The 16408-nt window shown below is 33.9% G+C and overlaps 1 protein-coding gene across 2 annotated transcripts in view; it reads left to right on the forward strand.

Moving 5' to 3' along the window:
• Positions 1-16408, forward strand: part of Epha6 (EPH receptor A6) — an 863593-nt gene that overhangs the window by 106334 nt on the left and 740851 nt on the right. Inside the window, exon 3 of one of the 2 annotated variants that reach the window (XM_040750610.1) lies at positions 7557-7676. The exons of the other annotated variant lie outside the window; for it this stretch is intronic. Within the exon in view, the coding sequence (XP_040606544.1) occupies positions 7647-7676 (30 nt within the window). The 5' untranslated portion in view covers positions 7557-7646. The remainder of the gene's footprint in view (positions 1-7556; positions 7677-16408) is intronic. 2 annotated transcript variants of the gene reach the window in all.

Here is a 16408-nt window from a genome sequence, read left to right on the forward strand (position 1 = left end):
GGTGGAAACAAAAACTCAGTTTTTACTTAACATTCTTCTAGGTTTTACACTACATTAATCATATGATTATTTATAATTTATGGTTAATATCAGGCATCATTTAAGAGCCTTATGTATTTTGTAAGTAGTATATGAAGTAATTTAGGGAATTCATAGAGAAACTCATTAGTTCTTCATGGAGACTTTGGAATTTCTATGAATGGTGTGAATGGGAAGTGATGTGTTCTAAAAATCCAGTGAACAAGTTTTGTTCAATTATCATTCCAATTATATCTTTAAATTTTTCCAAAATTGCCTGCTATTTTCTCATTTTTAGATAAGGAAACAAACAAATATATGAAATATGGTATCTATTCCCAGAATCTCTCTTAAGGCATTAGCATTAAAACTTTTATGTTCTTATTCTAGTATGTGTTGATTCCATGTCACATCTATGACGTATTTGATAAATCAGGATTGCTACAGTATAGCAACAATTACAAGGCTAACATAACATGTATGAATTTTGTTGCAAATACTGCTTTCGGGAACATTATATGCATTTATTTCATTTAATTTGAGCATGTTTTATAGACAATGAATAACTCTGGGGATGAAATAGCCACCACCATGTTTGTATATACATTTTTATGCCTCTAGAGATACAAAGTGTTATAATGCATACCTTTAATAATTGACATGTTAAAGATGCTTTCTAATCAATAAAGTTTTAAATAATGTCATTCTATAAGAATTTATTACTTAAATGATATAAATCAAGCTCCAAAAGTTGTGTAAAATATTTTTGTCTCAAAAAGAAAATGGAGAGAATATATGTCTTCATGAATAGATAAAGAATGTTAACACATTTGATTTACTTGGTGCCAGGGACATCTACAAGGAGAAATTAAATCAATTTATTGACTTATGATCTTGAGACAACAGAGCTTTTGGAAAGTGATCAACATTTTGAACAGGTGTCTGAATAGAGATAGGAAGAAATGAAATCTTATCTGTGGGAGAGAGAAAGAAGACATAGGATAATTGACAATTCTCATCATTACAAAAGTAGGGAGCAACTGAACAGCTGTTTTTCCATACTTTGTCTTTAAAATAACATTCATTTATTTTGCTAATACCAACATAGTGGTGTTGTTTGGGTCACAAAAGACTTGCCATAGTAACTGAATGTTGGTGAAAAAAATTGCATGTAGCAGCATCTAAAGGAACCACACAGAATCCCAGGAAGGAGAGGAGAGATGGTTTGACATGAGTGAGATCTATTATGGCTGAGAACACAGAAGGCTATTTTTTTCATTAGGAGACATTAATAAGAAAAGGCAATGACTTTACTTTTCATGCATGCATTCAGATTTTAAACTTTTATTGCTCATCAAAATGTGTAGATTCTAGCTTGTATATTAAGGATTACCAAATAACTCTAATGGTTTACAAATGTCATGTGTGACTTTTCATTCAACATTTAATTTCACGGTCTTATTTGAGTCTATTTCTAACAACAGATCTTTAAAAAAGAGATTTATGTTAGAATATTACACAAAGGATTTAATGATTTCCACAATAAATTTTTGTTGTAAATTCAAATAAATATATAAAGAAGAAGTACTACATTAATAAATTAGTCAAATTGGTATTCATAAAATAAGGCAAATATAGTCTACACAAAACCAAATCTAATGTATATAGTCTTCACCCTGCTACATAAAACCAAATCTAATGCATACAGTCTTCACCCTGCTACATCATTCCTAAATATAAAGACAACAATAGGAAAAGGCCATTTTCAGTAAATAAATTTCTGTATTTATTCAGGGAAAATGAAATGGCATGGATTTTTTATACTAAAATTAGCAGTAAATATTATCAAATTTCATATGCTACTCTATACTAGGAGAAATGTAGTTTCCTGAACTTCAAAACTAAGAATATTTTTTGAAATGATTAAAGTTCATAGAATCCAGTTTAAGAGTAAGAATTACATTTACATGCCTGAAAATAATATATCTAATAAAATGTTTTAGGAAGAATTCAATTAAATTTTGTGACAAGATAATAACTTCCATAGAAATTCATAACCACATTAATTCTGTCTACAGAGGAATGTTGTCTCTTGCTTAAAAATGACTCCTTTAGTCACTTCATTTAATTTAGCTTTAGGGAATTTTTAAATATATATTTATGTCTATTTCAATAAGAGAAACTATCTTCTTGAGCCTATTGAAAAAGCAATTATAATTGACTATAATAATTTTAGGTATTAAGTACTATTTAAAACTTCCTAGCTATAAAAATGCATGCCTTGGGCCAAAGTGGAATCAGGCGTCCATCTCTTATAACACATTCCCTGGTGTTCCTTTCTCTTGACAAATTACTTTGCTGTAAGTTTTTGTGCAACTAAGTTTAACTAGAAATCTTTTCTTTGTGTTCACTATATAAGAAGAAAAGGAGTGAATAAGTCATAGTGCACTTCTGACAGTGTGTTTAAATTTTATATAAAAGAAACAACAAATGCAAAACAATCACAAAAATCTTTACAAATCATCTAATTATTTCACTCTAATAATTACTTTAAAATTATTTTGGTAATAGAGACAAATTAATCTATTGCACTACTAAGGACAAAAAAACTATAGGACATTTAAATGGGTAATGAAATCTTTAAGATTACTAGAATACTAAATATTATCCTAATGGACAACAAAACTTGATATGGCATTTGTTTTTAAACAAGACAAGTTTTTTGTTAAAGAAACTATTCAAAATATTTAGCAAAACTGTATTTGTGCAATTTTGTCATGTCACAATATTATAAGATATATTTAATTTTTAAAATTAACTAATTGATAGCTATTAATTGATAGAAAATGTAAAGAACTCAATATCATAAATGACTTCTACCTTTTGGAAGATTTATCTAGTGTTGATCAGTTTCTAAAGGCTCTGTGTCATGATCCTATATCAATAAATAAATTTAATTTATCATTTTAGGGGTACCTCCCTCATACCAAGATACACAATGTGTTCATATCATACTTTATCTAATCATGAAGACATTTCCCTTTTCTTGGGATCAAGAAAATAATAATTTAGAAAATACTTAAAACTCTTATATAACAGTATAGTAAACATTAAGTAGCAAAAACATATTTGAAAAAAACAATGATTTTGCTATTCATGTACTAATTGATGGTGTATGTTCTGTATGTCTACTTAATGTTGCAGAATTGCTTTTCAGGATTTTTTAACATCTTATGCCAAGTGATATTTCTTTATTTTCTCCCTTCCTTCCTCCCTCCTTCCTTCCCTCCCTCCCTCCTTCCTTCCCTCCCTCCCTTTTCTCTCTTTCTTTTCCTTCTTTTCTCTTACTCTTCTCTCATATAATAATCCTGACCACAGATTCCCCTCCCTCCTGTTTTCTCATTCCCTCCCTCAGCATGGAAGCATTGTGTGAGTGATGAGAACCCTTTGGCAATCAATGGCAATTTGGTCAGGAAGAGATATTTCTTCAGGAATGCCACTCTTTTTAGGCTGCCCATGTACAAAGGATGGCCTGATATGCATAAAAATACTGACAATGCTAAATGGACACAGTGAGTCTAAAAAGAAGCACATCACGCTGAGGCAGGACCAAGCCAGTCCTCCATTCATCAAGGCTGAGCAAAGCATCCCACCATAGGGAATGGACTCCATACAGACAGCTCACCAACCTTGATGTGCCAGGCTTCATTTATTCCCCATATGAGGCCTTGCCATTTCTTAGGAGTAGATGGGGAATGAGGTGGCAGGAGGCAGAACTGGAGGAAGGGAGGGAGGGGAAACTGGGGTTGGTATGAAAAATGAAAAGAAAATTTAAAATAAATATAAAAATAAATAAAAAGGACCACATGAAGTTGGGAGGTAAACTGATGGGAATGGAAAAAAACTAGGAAGTATGGAGTAGAGATAATGAGATGGATGAATTTCATCAACACATGCACATTTGAAATTCCCAAACAATAAAAACAAATGAAATCATTTTTTAAATTAATTACAATTTTCCATGTAGTGTGAAATAGTTGCTTCCATCAGTTACTGCCTGTGTATGCTTCTCTTTGATACTGTCCCTGAAAGAAAACAAACAAGCATTTATGATATGTCAGGTTTTTCTTGCTATGGTACCTGTACAATTTTGTACAGAATGTTATAACAAATTCACAGACTGGGTGGGTTTATCTATAAATACATATTTTAATGAATCCTGAAGATTTACATACTGCAAGTTCCATGAGCTGGTAGATTTTTGGTGGCACGTCACAATCTGCTCCTTGTCCATGAGTCTACATTTCACTGTGTCCTCTCATGGTAGAAATGAGAAGTGAATCTCTTTACGTGGGTCCTCTTTGTTTCATGTAAAGTTGAGGCTCTTTTATATCACTGTGTAACTACCGGAGAAAAACAGCTCCAAAAAGTGGGTGCCTGTTTGTCTCAAGGGTCGAGAACTTTCACTTTACACTCATCTGGATCCCTTGCTTTCAGGCCAGTGGAAGACAGAAACATAGCTGAATGGATTGGAAGAGGAAAGCTGCATTCATCATGATATATTTAAGGAGAGGAATAAACAATAGAAGAGAGAAAGATCAAGGGGCAATATAAAAATCACCTCTTCATAGTCTATGAACTCATCAGCATATCACCTTCATGATCCACTCTCCTTTCCATAGAATGCTAAGGATCAACAACAGGAAATCCATGCCCACATAAGAACAAGATCCAACCCCATGACTGAACCACCTCCCAAACCTCCATAAATCCCAATCACAGCTGGATCTCAATTCATCCTCTTGGTGTAGACAAAAACCCTTCCATCCATTGCAGTCTATCAGGCAATAAATCACAGAGAATAAAGTTTCCCTTGCTATCATCAGCAAAATGCATTTGGCTTGGAAAGAAACCTGCTTGGTTTACGTTTCAAAAGCTTCCAAAAGCTTTCTCATTAAGTGAGGTTCTTGTTGTTGTTTAAGAAACAAAGCATTTTCATGGTTTGCTTGATTTCTTCCATCTCCAGATCTTTCAGTCCTTTAGAATTTGCTTCATTCTGCAAATTGACACGGAACAGACATTCTTGAGACCCTGGTAAAAATAAGACTGCTGTGGTGATTTTCTGTTTTAATATGTATCTCTTCAGATTTAAAAGATAATTAACATTCCAGCCTTTAAGGGTTTCTCTTTCCAAAAAAAAAAAAAATAGTTGAAAACATCCCTTGCATAACTGTAAACATCAGTCATCCATCTCACTACCATTTCTCAAATCCATGTTTTCTGATTATTCAGTGCTAAATTCTTCTATTTAAGTGTCTGCAATGTTTGTGAACACCTTCACCACAGAAGTTTCTATCATTAAATCACATATTCATTCCCCAATGTTCATGCTAAAAGTAAGCTAATGACAGTCTCTCTAATGAAATATGAAAATTATTTTCCCTTTTAATGGCTTTTAATTGCATGAAGAAATAAATTTGTAAACAATGAATTGATAAGATACATGTTAGCAAATGAAATATCTTACTTTGATTGGATAGATGCTTAGCCTTCCTTTTAATCCATAATGAATTACAAGTTAATATCAATCTCTTTCCGATTTTGTTACCTTAAAGCTTTAATCTTCCTTTTTCATTTTTGGTTTTGATAATCCACTTTGATTAAATCTGATTATGCCTATTACTCGAGAAGTTATATATTTATGTTTAATTTTAATTTTTATTTTTTCCTTTAATTTAAATGAAAAACAAACTTGTTTTACATGTCAATCTCAATTCCATCTCCTTCCCCTCCTCCCCTGCCCTGGACCAACCCATTATTCATTCCCCTTTCTGCTCCCCAGGAAGTGTGCAACCTTCCATGGGGGATTCAAGAACTTTTATTAACACATGCATATTAACACATATGGGTATTTTTTATCTTAGTTGTAAGTTACCACCTTAATAAGTGATAATTTGTTTTACAGACATAAGTTTTCAAGATATCTGTTTTATTTTATTAGTCATGATTTTGAATTTTTTTTCTTGGTTTTACAGGACAGGGTTTCTCTGTATTGTTTTGGAGGTTGTCGGTCCAGCCCAGCCTCGAACTCACAGAGACCCACCTGCCTCTGCCTCCCGAGTGTTGGGATTAAAGGCGTGTGCCACCACCGCACAGCTAGTCATGATTTTGAACTGAGTTTAGAATTTGTTAGGTGGAAAGATGTTCCCAGTAGTTTTCTACTTTACTGGTTGACACCAAATATTGAATAAATGTAATTTTATTCTATCTTGATCATCCCACAAATGGGAATTGATATATTTTAAATAATAATAATATTGTTTTAATTTTTTAAATGTAGTAAGTATTAATAAAATTTGTATAAAATCATATGCTAAGAGTGGTTACCTAGAAAAAAAGGAAACTGAAACTAAAATAGGTGATTACAGATACCAAAAGGAATAAAAATAAAAATACCATTTTCCTAAAGGAAATATGAGAACATAGGCCAGGAAATAAACAGGCATTTCAGTGTCATAGCTTTAATGTATTACTTTTGCTTCCAGGATTGTGAAATAAGCTCATCATCATTATTTGACTTTATTGCATTAATTCTGAAAAGAAACAACAATTATATTATTTCAACTTATGGCTACTTTCATTCATGTTATGGGTGACTGAATAGTTTTTGAACTCTAAAGTTCACTCAAGTTTTCTGTAAGTTGAACTGAACAAATAAGAGCATTTAAGCTCTCAGTCCTCACTGTTTTAGTAAGTTCTGCTCTGTATAAACATATTTAATACTATATTTCTTTTCCCTAGATCTCGTATTATAATACAAACAACATCCTTATACGCTGTTTGAAAATGTAACCAAATCATCTCTAGTTTGATACCTTGCTTTATACTAGAAATTAAGGGAAATCCAATTAAAACATATTTTATGTTATAATTAATATGGTGATTTTTTAACTAATTATGGATGCTTTATAGATCTAAAGTATATTCTATTTCAATATCAATGTTAAAATACAATTATTGACATTTAGATTTTGGCCTAACACACAAATGTATTTAAATAGTAATGTATGTTAATATTATTTTATATCTATAATATGTGTAGAAAACATTTTATGAATTAATTTAATATTTACTAGGTTGTAGAGATCATAAATGATTAAACATTCTTGGAAACCCAAATTTTATCTATAAAATATCAGCATCCTAATTTTTTCTGAAGCACCATAGATCAGTTTGCATCAAAAACATGACCCTAACTAGTTAAGCTTCCTGAGAATTTGCATCTGTGTAGGTGTAGTTCTAAGGATGCCTATATGTTTAGTTTTCATATCATATTCTTTTAATTTAAATGAATAAAATGAAGTATTTTTATCATGAATAGATTGTCTTAATATGGAGAAAAGGAGGACTCATTAGTCAAAATGAATATTCAATGTCTTGCCATATAGCACCTTCACCATGCAACATTGCCACAACAATATGGAAAAGAAAAACACCTCCTAAGGAAAATTTGATATAGCTTTCCTATGCTTTTCCAGACCTATTTCCAACACTGCTAAAAGGGGGGAAAATTCCAGAAGGCATTGAAGAGACCACCTCTCCAGAACCCGCTGTTACTTCTGCTCTGGATGCCCAGGCTGCAGCTCCCTAGGAGCCAGGTTGGAAAAGTTTCTAGGAAAACAGATTATTCATGTGTAGCGTATATTTTAAGTACAAAAGGTTTTTTTTCATTAAAATTTGTCTTTGAGAGTTCAGAATTAGCTAGACTAAAAGTCCACATTTCATTTTGACATTAACATTTGTTTCCTGAACTTTTAAAAATATTAATAATGAATGTTTGGATTTTTAAAAATATGATTGAAATGTAAGTGTTTTTACAGGATGCAAAGTTAGATTATTAAAACATAATGTCACAGTCTTATGCAAACTTTTCAAAACCAATCTCAGTCTCTTAAGACACCTTTAAGATCATAAAGTACGAAGTTAAACTTTAAATTGTATATTTTTTTTCAAAAATTTTAAGCTTTCCCATATAAACTATATAAATGACAGTAGTTTATTTTGTAATTCTCTTTTGTCTATACCTCAATTCAGGGACATTAGTAAAATCCTCTTTGCATAAATGGAAAAAGAAAAGTAGTAATTATGCATATGTTGTTCATTTTCAATGTCTGTGAAGAATCTGCTATGATAGGCCAAAGAATTAACAAAATACTAAGAGGGAATTTCATCTAAGACTAATATGAAGTTAAATTTTAGACTTGATGCACTTTGAAAGTACAGAGAACCATCATTAATAATGTCAACTTGCATTGAAGTGAAGAAGAATGGCAGTCACATTATTCACAGAGATTACATATAACAACTATGGCTATAAATAATGTATTCAGGAGAAACACAATTGATATTTTACAATAATATAGTATTAGTAGCCATTTATGAATATTAAAACATGTAAAATCAGTTTGAATAATTGGAAAACTAATTAACGCAGCAATTTTTAAGTAAAAGATCCAGAAAGCAATAAATTACACTATTTTTAAGTCTGAAATAATAAGTACAAAAATTGGAAATTACATATTCATATCCTTAAAAGTTAATTTAAAATAATATGTTTATCTATATTTACATATATAAAGCAGGGTGTTATTAAAATTTTAAGCATTTTTAAGTGAAAGTATATACATTAATCTACACATGTTTTATAATTTTTTTTCATTTACTGAAATCATTGCTTTAGGTGTATTTTATTATTCTTTCCTATGTATAATCATTAAATTTTTAATGCCCTGCGAAGGTTATCAGATCACAATATAGCATTTATATTTGCATCTTGTAGGAGTATAAGTACATCGAATTTATTGTTAATTATATAAGATTAGTTGATAGAACTGAATATACAAAATCAGGGGTTAAGAAAAAAATCCTCATTCAAAAACATGTGCTGCATCACCTTGATCGGAAATGTTTTTATTATCCTAGCAGAATGTTTTTATTTTTTAATTATTTTATAACTTATTTTGATCAGCATATGTTAATTTGTTAAGTGTGTTTAGAAAGACATTTCACTGCTCTATTTGCAAACACATATACAATGTTCTTTTTCACACTTGGTTCCTGTATTTCTTAATTCAAAGACACTTATAAGTCCATCTACTTGGAATACATAAAGTCACTTTAGGTAATGGGCCTAGTGTAATGTAGCCTAATACATTGCTGGCATGTCCAGACCTAGATCAGAAGTCCAATTTATATTTAAATTACAGGCAAAATTATGTGTGCTTCTGTAACCATTAATGTGACTGAACTACCCATTTGTCAGACTCATTTAAGCATGAAGGAAACAGTGAAGATTCTGTACATTTTATTCTGAAGCATAACTGACAAATTTGGCTCAGCTCACTATCATGTTAATTTCAAAATTGAAAAGAAACAAGGTAGCAGTTAATAAAGGAAAAATGAATCAATGAATAAAAGTTCTTAATTCATTGAATAGAAGAGAACTAACTCAATTAACATGTAAACAATGAATAATAATTATTATTGAACAAAATAACATTTTCAGTAAAGCCATAAATAAATCAGCCTTGTGGATAGTGAATAAACAGATAAGCAATAGTCCCATCATCCTAACTTGCTCCCATTAACAAAGAAAATCTCCTGACAGGCTCTAAGAAAGCCTTTTAAAAACATGAAGGTAGTAGACTACCTGTCTATCTATATCTGTGAACATGCATCTGCATCAATATCATTCAAATATTAATGCCTACCTGAATGTGCAACATAATGTTATAAAAACTGTATGTAAAAGACAGACTAGCGGCCTATCTAGGACTAGAAGAGAATTTTAGCAGTTAATTAATAAAATAAAAATTAAGAAGAATACTAATCTAATATTTTGAAATTTTTCATTGAACACTATGATAAACATAATTGTGTAAGCTATAACATATATTCTATGATACCAATACTGTTTTTCTGATAGATAACTGGAAGTATATTATATATCAGGCTATAAATATGACAAAATAGACAGATCTCAATCCAGATTTTGCATAATTCTTTATAAATCCCCTTTAAAAGTCCTCTGTGTGTATTTATGTCAGTCTCTCCATGAAGGGACTGCTCCTATCACCTTCCTTCAGAAGCCACTGCATTTAGCTTTATTTTCTGTTAGCTTCTTAATTGGAAATGTTATATATGTATATTCTATAGTCCAATAATTCTTGTATCCTTGTCAATACTCTCCATTGGTACCTGTAATGGCTTTTTAAAATTTATTTTTGTTTTAACTTAGATTAGAAACAAGGTTGCTTCACAAGTCAGTTCCAGATCCCTCCAGATCCCTCTCAGTTTCAATCCCCTCCTCTTATGCCTTCCCCCCAACCCCTGCCAATAACCCCTCATTTCCCCAGGGAGGGTGAGGCCCTCTATGGGGGTGTCCACAGTCTGTCATTTCATCCACAGCTGGGCCCAGACCCTCCCTCAAGAGTTCAGGGTGAGAGTGCATCTCACATTGTAGGATGGGAGTCCAAAGTCCATATGTATTCTCAGGATAAATACTGATCTACTGCCCAAGGCTCAATAGATTACCTAGGCCTCCTCACTGACACCCCCAGTCAGGGGATCTTGATCAGTCCCATGCTGGATTCCCAGGCATCAGCCTGGGATTCAAGAGCTACCCCCTTGTCAGGTCTGCTGTTTCTGGGGGTTAAATCAGCCCACTCTTAACCCCTTTGGTCATTAGTCCTCTCTCTCTATTACTGGCTTTCTTGAGTTCAGCTCAGTGCTTAGCCATGGGAGTCTGCCTCTTCTTCCATTAGCCACTGAATGAAGTTTCTGTTTCCCAGACTCTCTGGCCATGGGAATGTAGGCTGGCACTCCCCAGATCTATGTCTAAAATCCATATATGAGAGAGTACATGCCATGTTTCTCTTTTTTTTTGTGACTGTGTTACCTCACTCAGGATAGTTTCTTATATTTTTGGTTGTGAGCCTAGCCTTTAACGGCTGAGCCATCTCTCCAGCCCCAGGATGGTTTCTTATAGTGTCATCCATTTGCCTGCAAATGTCAAGATTCCATTGTTTCTTTCTGCTGAATAGTACTCAATTGTGTAAATGTACCACATTTTCTCTATCCATTCTTCGTTTGAGGGGCATCTAGGTTGCTTCCAAGTTCTGGCTATTAGAAATAATGCTGCTATGAACATAGTGAAACAGACATCCTTGTTATATGAATGGGCATCTTTTAGATATATACCTAAGAGTGGAGATGCTGGGTCTTGTGGTAGGTTTTTTCCCATTTTTCTGAGGAATCTCCATACAAATTTCCAAAGTGACTGAACAAGTTGGCACTACCACCAGCAATGGAGGAGTATTCCCCTTTTTACTATATCCTCTCCAGCATAAATCGTCATTAGTGTCTTTGATTTTAGCCATTCTGACAGGAGTGAGATGGTATCTCAGAGTTGTTTTGATTTGCATTTCCCGAATGGCTAAGGATGTTGAGCACTTTCTCAAGTGCCTCTCAGCCATTTTAGACTCCTCTATTGAAAATTCTCTATTTAGTTCTGCAGCCCACTTTTTAATTGGATCCTTTGATATTTTGGAGACTTGCTTCTTGAGGTCTTTGTAAATTTTGGAGATCAACCCTCTGTCAGATGTGGGGTTAGTGAATATTTTTTTCCCATTCTGTGGGCTGCCTTTTTGTCTTCCTGAGTGTGTCCTTTGCCTTACAGAAGCTTCTCAGTTTCAGAAGGTTCCATTTATTCATTGTTGATCCCCCTATGTGATACAGGTGTTATGTTCAGGATGCTGTCTCCTGTACTAATTCGTTCAAGGGTATCACCCACTTTCTCTTCTAAGAGGTTCAGTGTGGCTGGATTTATGTTTTGGACTTAAGTTTTGTGCATGGCGATAAACATGGACTTATCCACATTCTTCTACATGCCAGCCTCCAGTTATGCCAGCACCATTTGTTGAAGATGCTTTCTTTATTCCATTGTATATTTTTAGCTTCTTTGTCAAAGATCAGATGTTCAAAGGTGTGTGGGATAAATTCGATTCCATTGGTCTACCTGTCTATTTTTGTACAAATACCAAGCTGTTTTCAGGACTATAGCTCTATAATAGAGCTTGAAGTCAGGGATGGTGATGCCTCCAGACGTGCCTTTTTGAAAAGGGTTGTTTTGGCTATCCTGGGTCTTTTGTTTTTCCATACAAAATTGATTATTGTTCTTTAAAGGTCTGTGAAGAATTGTGCTGGGATTTTAATGGGGATTGCATTGAATCTGTAGATTTCTTTGGGCAGGATTGCCATTTTTACTACATTGATCTTACCTATCCAAGAGCATGGGAGATCTTTCCATTTTCTGATCGCTTCTTTAATTTCTTTCTTTGAAGATTCAAAGTTCTTACGATACAGGTCTTTCACTTGTTTGGTTAGCATTACCCCAAGGTATTTTATGTTGTTTGTGGCAATTGTAAAGGATGATGTTTCTCTGATTTCTTTCTCAGCCCTTTTATCATCTGTATATAGTAGGGCTACTGATTTTCTTGAATTGATATTGTAGCCTGCCACTTTGCTGAAGGTGTTAATCAGCTGTAAGAGTTCCCTGGTAGAGTTCTTTGGGTCATTGATGTAAACTATCATATTGTCTGCAAACAGTGAAAGTTTGACCTCTTCCTTCCCAATTTGTATCCTCTTGATCCCCTTTTGTTGTCATATGGCAATAGCTAGAACTTCAAGTACAATGTTGAAAAGGTATGGAGAGAGTGGACATCCCTATCTTGTTCCTGATTTTAGACGAATTGCATTGAGTGTCTGTCCATTTAGTTTGATGTTGGCTGTTGGTTTACTGTATATAGCTTTTATTATGTTTAAGTATGTCCCTGTTATCGCAGATCTCTTCAAGACCTTTATCATGAAGGGGTGTTGGATTTTGTCAAAGGCTTTTTCAGCATCTAGTCAGATGATCATGTGATTTTTGTTTTTCAGCTTGTTTATATGGTGGATTACATTGATGGATTTTCATATGTTGAACCATCCCTGCATCCCTGGGATGAAACCTACTTGATCATGGTGAATGATTGTTTTGATGTGTTCTTGGATCCGATTTGCCAGTATTTTATTGAGTATTTTTGCATCAATGTTGATGAGGGATATTGGTTTGAAGTTCTCTTTCTTAGTTGTGTCTTTGTGTGGCTTGGGGATCAAGGTTATTGAAGGCTCATAGAAAGAATTTGGCAAAGACCCTTCTGCTTCTGTTGCATGGAATACTTTGAGAAGATAAACCGAAAATTGCAAGACAAAATGCAAACAGTGCAAGGCTTGAAAACTTAATAGAGACAATAAAAAAACACAATCTGAAGAAAGGCAGGAAATAGAAAAGCTGGGTAAACAGTCAGGTACTACCGATACAAGCATTACCAACAGAATATATGAGATGGAAGAGAAAATCTCAGGTGTTTAAGATACACTAGGAGAAATGGATTCATCAACCAAAGAAAATCTTAAGTCCAACAGATCCTTAACACAAAACATCCAGGAAATATGGACATCATGAAAAGACCAAACCTAAGAATAATATGCATAGAAGATGGAGAAGAAAACCACCTCAAAGGGGCAGAAAACATATTCAACAAAATCATAGAAGAAAACTTTCCCAACCTTAAGAAAGACATGCCAATGAAGGTACAAGAAGCCTACAGAACACCAAATAGAGTGGATCACAAAATAAAATCCCCTCGCCACATAATAATCAAGACCCCAAATATAAAGAATAAAGAAAGAATATTAAGCGCTGCTAAGGAAAAAGGCCAAGTAACATATAAAGGCAACCTATAAGAATTACACTTGACTTCTCCATGGAAACTCTGAAAGCCAGAAGGTCCTGGATAGATATTCTACCAATACTAAGAGACCACAGATGCCAGCCCAGACTACTATACCCAGCAATGCTCTCAATCACTTTAGATGGAGAAAACAAAATATTCCATGACAAAACTAGATTCAAGCAATATGTATCTACTAACCCAGCCCTACAGAAAGTTTTGGAAGGAAAACTCCAATCCAAAGAAGTTAATTACAACCAGAAAACATAGGCATTAGAGAATCCCTCTCTACCCCAACAGCCAAAGGAACAAAGGAGTGAAATTCCACACATAATTCCACCAACAACAACCATTCCAAATCAAACAAGAATGAGCAATCAATGGTCATTAATATCCCTCAACATTAATAGCCTTAACTCACCCATAAAAAGCCACAGGCTAGCAGAATGGATTCGAAGACAGAGCCCATTCTTTTGCTGCATACAAGAAAGACACCTCACTCTCAAAGGCAGACATTACCTGAGAATTAAAGGTTGGGAAAAATTTTTCCAATCAAATAGACCCAAGAAACAAGCAGGGGTAGCAATCCTAATATCTAACAAATTAGACTTTAAAGTAAAATCAATCAAAAGAGATGAATGAGGTCATTACATACTCATCACAGATGAAATCCACCAAGATTAAGTGCCTATCCTGAACATCTATGCCCCAAATACAAAGGCATCCACATTCAGAAAAGAAATATTACTAAAACTTAAATCACATATAAAGCCCCACACATTTATAGTGGGAGATTTCAACACACCACTCTCACCACTAGACAGGAATACCAGATATCTATAGGACATTTCATCCACATAAAAAAGAATATACCTTCTTCTTACCACCACATGGAACTTTCTCAAAAATCGCCCACATACTTGGCAACATATCCAACCTCAGCAGCTTCAAAAAACTGGAATAACTCCATGCATCTTATCAGACCACCATGCTTTAAAATTAGAATTCAACAACAACAGAAATTGCAGAAAACCTACAAACTCATGGAAATTGAATAATGTACAACTGCACCAACATACCCAAACCAATGGGTCACTTTGAAAGCAGTGCTACGGGGGAAGTTCATAGCACAAAATGCCCATATGAAGAACCTGGAGAATTACTACAGAAATACTAGAGAATTAACAGCACAGCTGAAAGCTCTAGAACACAAAGAAGCAAACTCCCCCAGGAGGAGTAGATGCCAGGAAATAATCAAATTGAGGACTGAAATCAATAAAGTAGAAACTAAGAAAACAATACAAAGAATCAATGCAATGAAGAGTTGGTTCTTTGAAAAATCAACAAGATAGACAAACCTTTGTCCAAACTTACCAAACAGCAGAGAGTGAACATGCAAATTAACAAAATCAGAAATGAAAAGGGGGACATAACAACTGCCTCTGAGGAAATTCAGAGAATCATCAGGTCATACTTTGAAAACCTGTACTCCACAAAATTCAAAAATTTAAAGGAAATGGACGACTTCCTGGATAGCTATTACTTGCCAAAATTAAATCAAGAACAGATAAGCAATTTAAATAGACCTATAACCCCTATGTAAATAGAAGCAGTCATCAAAAGTCTCCCAACCAAACAAAGCCCAGGACCAGATGGCCTCAGTTCAGAATTGTACCAGAAATTCTAAGAACAGCTTATACCAATTCTTACCTGTCATGACTTTTGATTTAAATTTGTGATGTGGCTTACTAAGGTGGCTGTAAGCTTTTCCAAAGAGCCCAGCTGGGTAATCAGAAGATACTAAAGAGAGGACAATGGTTTTCCTTTTACCTGAATCTTTCAATAGCAAATAGTTCAATAGTGAAGGGATTCCCCCCCCCCAACCTGGAGCTTCTCCATCATGCAATTCTCCCTGTTGCTGACACATTGTTCTGATGACTGGGTGTAGGTTTTCACAGCTCCTTTGAGTTAGTGACTGCAGTGCCTCTGTCTTACCTAGGAAATGACATTTCACATATCGACTGCTTCTCTTCTAGTCTTTACCATTCTTTCTGTACAATCTTCAGTGATATACCCTGAGTCTTAATGGTGATATGTCTTATTTAGTGCTACAGTTGGAAATTTTTTCTCACACCTCCACCAAAACAAACTCAACTATCTTATTTACATTGTCAAATTCAGAAGTCCATCTTAATGTTCTCTTCTACTTATTGATCATTGATTGCCTTTATCACACCTGTTAAATTCGGGTGCTTGTTAGGAAAACTATCTGAAAGATCCCAAAGAGAACATTCCATCAATCTCTTCAACCTACTCTTATCAGTCCATCAAATTCCATCCTAGCAATATAAGTCTAGCCTACCAATAAGAAATCTACCAATCCACTCGACAGCACATTGGGTTTGCATATGATTTCACTTTTCTAAAACACTATAATTGATTGAAAAGCAAAATTTTATACTTTTGATTTCAAAGTAACCCCAAAATCCAATTAACTGTTAAAACCTTTATTGAAACTCTGGTCTTAGAAGCACCACCTTGCCTCTGGATTAAGTTTA

This window comes from Mesocricetus auratus, unplaced genomic scaffold, assembly GCF_017639785.1.
Source record: "Mesocricetus auratus isolate SY011 unplaced genomic scaffold, BCM_Maur_2.0 Super-Scaffold_100008, whole genome shotgun sequence".
Classification (NCBI taxonomy): domain Eukaryota; kingdom Metazoa; phylum Chordata; class Mammalia; order Rodentia; family Cricetidae; genus Mesocricetus; species Mesocricetus auratus.